Raw genomic sequence first — 5,020 nt, 5'->3', positions numbered from 1 at the left:
CCCCCCAGCTTCTTAGTGCTGTGCTTTAACCTGCTGTGCCACCAGGGAGAGCCCAACATCAACAATTTTTAAGGACTGAAATATTTCAAGATATGTTTTGCAACTATTTGAGGAAGCTTTTGTTTCACACTTTATAGCTGTTGGGTGCATCTTTTGAGGCCGACCAAAGAAATTTTGGGGTGGAGGTTTATATACTGTGCGAAAGCATTTTTTTTAAGGAACACTTTAAATATAGTCTCTCATTTAATTCTACTAATGGTCCTATAATAGTAGGTATCCAGTAATAGCCCTATTTTATAGGCTCAGAAAAGTTAAATACTTGTTTAAGATCACCCAGCAGTTTTCATTATCTGGGATGAAATTCCAGTCTACAGGTTTGGGTTTTGTTCTGTTAATCCCATTTGGCATTCTTGTTGCCACATTTACTAACAGTGGAAAGTCTCGCTTAACATGAATTGAAGTTATTTTATATTACACTGAATAAGCAAGTTTAGGTTACCCTCTGGGTTCATTATTATCTACAGTTGTTAAAGTTTTCAGAGATTAAATTAAAAAATTCTGCAGTGTTATAGTTAACACGTTTTTCTAACCTCAGTGTCTTAAGATACAGAAAATGCTATTCCTCTACCTGTTAAATTTTTGTAAAGAATTAATATGCTTGTCAATTTCTGGTGTTCTGCAAGCTAGAGACTACAGATAAGAGCAAGTTGCTTCATCTGTCTGGGCCAATTTTCTTATTTGTAAAATGAGATTAGAACTTGTGTTCCCATCCTTTTGGGAAGTCAGTATTAAGATTAATTAAACACCATGTTTCCTAGGGTCATAATTTATTATGGCCTGCATTTTCCCCCTTATCTACTAGTGAAAATGTATAAGAGAAGGGATTACTGGTAGAAAAAGAGAAGATAGGATTTGAAAAGCAGTATGTGTGCTCTGAACAAACTTATATGGGATGTTGTGGGGTTTTTTGATGTTGTTAGAATCATGTAAAAATAGAACAAATGCTTAGTAGTTTCTGATCTGTCATGAGGAAAGGGGTATAGAGTGATGGTAGGGGAAGAGGTACCTTTAGATTAGGACTAATGTGACCTATGTTATTGCTCAAGAGATGTTGAAACACTTTTCTTTAAAACACTGTTGATTTTAGTAGTTGCTTAAATCTTGTACCTGTTTATCCCTTGTACAATGACTAGTCTGGTTTGAGTTATACTGAAAATTTAAAATATGTGCCAGTGTGGCCATTAGAAGTCTGGAAGTTTGTATGTAAGTTATATTTGGGTCTTAAATTATATTGTTAGTGAATAGAACTGCTCTTATAATTACTAGTTAGGTTGATTAGCTATTAATATTCTTCATGTACCAAGATCTTGATTTCCTTGTTCTTTGGTTCCGCCTTAGTAGTGCCCAGAGCCCATGAGTTGGTAGTCTCTTTATTTAGCTTACAAACAGCCTTTGATTATCCCACTGGGTGCTAAAAATAGTTTTTTTCCTGTGTGATATGGACATTGAACTCTGGGCCATCACATAGCTATTTAAGATGCAGAAATTTCTTTTTTTTTTTACCTCCTTTTTAAGTATTGTAATGTTTATTATATAGAAGAGAGAATGGAATCTTAACTCACTGTGAAGTGACATGGATAATTATTTTTTCAGTTCACTTCTACTCTTAAAAATGCACAATAAATACCTTAGAATAAAACTACATTTTTAACATTTAATATCTTGTTTACAAAAGAAATTATAAAATATCTTTTAAAAAATACAATTTTTAGAATTGTACTTTCTTTATAACTTCTCTGTAAATATAAACATTCCTGTATCCTACTTTTCCAGTTTCTCTTATTAAAATGAAGAATCTGTTTTGAATCTAATTTTGTATAATGTATGAAAAGTTTACACCTTTATTTATTTTGCTCAGAAGAAATTCTGAAATTTTGTTACACTTGATTGTTCTGAGAAGCATATAATCTGTATATATTTCAGGAAGACACTATAAACATGAAATTTAATGACCCATTTGCTTAAGGTATTCTATTAAGACCACACAGTGCACATGCCTTCACACTCCTGTCTTTTCTATTCTATAGTTGACTTCTGTCTTTTCTACCCTATAGATGTAAAGAACCTATATCCATCATCATCTCATTATACAAGAAATTGGGATAAATTGGTTGGTGAGATTAAAGAAGAAGAAAAAAATGAGAAGTTGGAGGGAGATGCGGCTTTAAACAAATTATTTCAACAGATCTATTCCGATGGTTCTGATGAAGTGAAACGTGCCATGAACAAATCATTTGTAAGAACATTAAACTTTAAAAAAACATTTGGTAAATTTCAGAAATAATAAATGAAAGTAGGTAATTAGAGACCTAGTTTCATGTATTATAGCTTGGTGACCTTTTGAATAGGTTTGTCTGAAAACTTCTGCTTTAAACTTAGTGTAATTACTGAGGGAATTGGAAACTTGTGGAGGAGATGAGAAACAAGGGGGTTATTGTAAGTAATTTTTTTCATCAATAAACTAGAAGTTTTGGAAAGCTTTAGAAATTGCAAGGTCACTGTGGGTGATGGAGTATTCTAGTTGGGTTACCACAATAAGTGGTAAGTGGAGTGTCTTTATAGCTAGGATGTAAGTATCAGTAAAATTTGCTCCTATAAATTTTAGTGCCTTTTAGGCATCCTCATTTTTAGTTGCAGCCAAGGGGTAGGAAGGAGATAGAAGAAAACAAGCCCTTAAAATTTTAACAGTGCATATGATTGATACACGTTACTATGTTAGCAGTCATTATGTTCATACATTCTACAAGATAGAGTCCTGCTTAGAGCTAAAGAAGGCCATAGAAAAATGGTGAAATGTCCTGTTTGTAGTGTAACTAACATAAAAATTGGGGTGGATAAAGAGAGCATTTCCTTCAAGTGAATCCACATACATAGTATGGAGCATAGGATTACACTGAGGCTCCAGTGTAATAGGCTACATAATTTTGTGTTTACAAACACAGCTGATTATTACTTAAATGTTTAATAAAACAAGAGTTTAACAATTCACACTGTTCTTTGCTGTGATTCAAGTCTATCAATTTGTTTTACATTAAGATAACAAGTATCCAGGGTATTTTTTCTTTATTGTACTTATGAATATGCTAGGGTAGTCAGTTCTTTGCTGAGACACTGATTTTGTGTACATGTGGTACACTTGAAATAAAAATAAGCATCTACTTAGATATATATGATACAAATGGAGCCCTTTGAGTTCTGTCCAAGTAGCATAGAGAATTTGCTTTGCTTTGTCTTTAATATCTTCTACAAGAGAGATCACACTATTTATTTTCTCTGAGAGCCATTTTTATTTTAATCTGCTGACTAGCATGAGTGGGCGGATATGATGCTTTGTATCATAATGTGAAATGATGCTTCCATCTAACCACTCTAGGATTTTGTTTTCAGGTTGTATAGGACATGGAGCTTCTCTAGAAAGTCTGAGATTAAATATTGTGTTGAGTTTATATTAAAACAATTATAGCTTGTTTTGGAGACTCCACATTTAAAATACTTTTAGAAAAATATTATTTTAAATATATGGCCTAAGAGTTAATCTGTTTTTATTTCTTATTGCAGATGGAGTCTGGTGGTACAGTTTTGAGTACCAACTGGTCTGATGTAGGTAAAAGAAAAGTTGAAATCAATCCTCCTGATGATATGGAATGGAAAAAGTACTAAATAAATTAATTTGCTATCGCTGTATTACTTAATATTCACCTAATATTCATTGTGTATTAATATTGCATTCTCGAATTTTGAACACTGAATATAATTTGAAAGGTTACACCTCTTTACATCTTTGTGCTTTAGAAATTATTTTCCTTCAAGTGTTCTAAGAGTCTAATGAAGAATGAAGATCATATTTTATCACTTCTGTCCTTAAACATTTCAGACATGCTGAAATGGAAGTATCATTTGCTACTAGGTAGATCTGTACTATCTAGTTATTGGAGTGAGGAACTCATTAATGGGATATTGGGTTATTGCCTTATTTTTGATGCAGTATTCTATTAATAATTTATTAGACTTGGCACCTTTGGGTGAGCATAGATTTTTCAACCTCTGTATTGTATTATATTTGCTTTTAAAGGCTGCTTTTGACTGGAGTTGCAAATACAGTTTTTTTCTATGTAGTTTGGTTCCTTTACCTTTTAAGTTTTTTTTTTTTAAGATTTATTTATTTGTACATACAGAATTGGGGTACAGGCTGGAGGCTCAGGGGCGGTGAGAGGCTTCACCAGAGACAGAGTGGGGAGCAGAACAGGCAGATCAAGAAAGTACACTGCTGAGGGGAGCAGTGGGCGGGTCAGGAGAGGTCTGCCACGCCATGTGGTCACCTCCGGGGCAGGCGGGAATTGAACTCATGTGGAAGTGGCTTTAGCTTCTCAGTGTAGTGCTTTAACCCGCTGCGCCACCAGGGAGGGCCACCTTTTAAGTTTTTAATGAGATCTTTGAAAAGTTATTTATCTCAGAGAATTCCCATTTCATTCTTTTTATGAGAAATATTTGTAATCACAGTGATATTTTTGTTTCTTACCTTCCAGATCTTTATATAAAATACACACCTGGGTTCTGATGGTTTCTAACTGAAAGATTATTGTGAAACTGGAACAGACAGTGATTTAGACTAGATATATAGTGTGGGAATGCAAAAAGTAAAAGACTCAAGCATTAACTGCAAGAGTTTATAATCTAGCAGAGGAAAAAAAGTATTCATGAAGGAATTGTCAAGTGCTTGACTACTGAACTAATTTAGAAATAGTTTTGAGACACATAAGTATTCTGTGATTAAAGGTCTTTGGAATCTCAACTATTAACAAAGCTTAAGTTCAAGATGACCTGCATTTGTGACTTTGTTTTCTGATCATAATTTCTAAATCATGATGCCCTGGGGTTGATGTTACCTCTCACTAACATTTCCAAGGACACTATTTTATCTCTTTGTGATTGAGGATACAGAGGCAAATGGCCATCTTTT

At 33.6% G+C, this 5,020-nt stretch overlaps 1 protein-coding gene across 1 annotated transcript in view; it reads left to right on the top strand.

Annotated features, from left to right (window-relative positions):
- Nucleotides 1–4,195, top strand: part of SUGT1 (SGT1, suppressor of G2 allele of SKP1 (S. cerevisiae)) — a 30,368-nt gene extending 26,173 nt beyond the window's left edge. Inside the window, exons 12-13 of the mRNA XM_012723375.1 lie at nucleotides 2,115–2,296; nucleotides 3,619–4,195. Coding sequence (XP_012578829.1) covers nucleotides 2,115–2,296; nucleotides 3,619–3,720 — 284 coding nt within the window. The 3' untranslated portion in view covers nucleotides 3,721–4,195. The remainder of the gene's footprint in view (nucleotides 1–2,114; nucleotides 2,297–3,618) is intronic.
- Nucleotides 4,196–5,020: the final 825 nt, after the last annotated feature.

The sequence above is a fragment of the Condylura cristata genome, unplaced genomic scaffold, assembly GCF_000260355.1.
Source record: "Condylura cristata isolate star-nosed mole 26May11 unplaced genomic scaffold, ConCri1.0 scaffold00010, whole genome shotgun sequence".
Classification (NCBI taxonomy): domain Eukaryota; kingdom Metazoa; phylum Chordata; class Mammalia; order Eulipotyphla; family Talpidae; genus Condylura; species Condylura cristata.
Note: the sequence above shows the minus strand (reverse complement) of the source record. Positions and strands in the feature narration are given on the sequence as shown.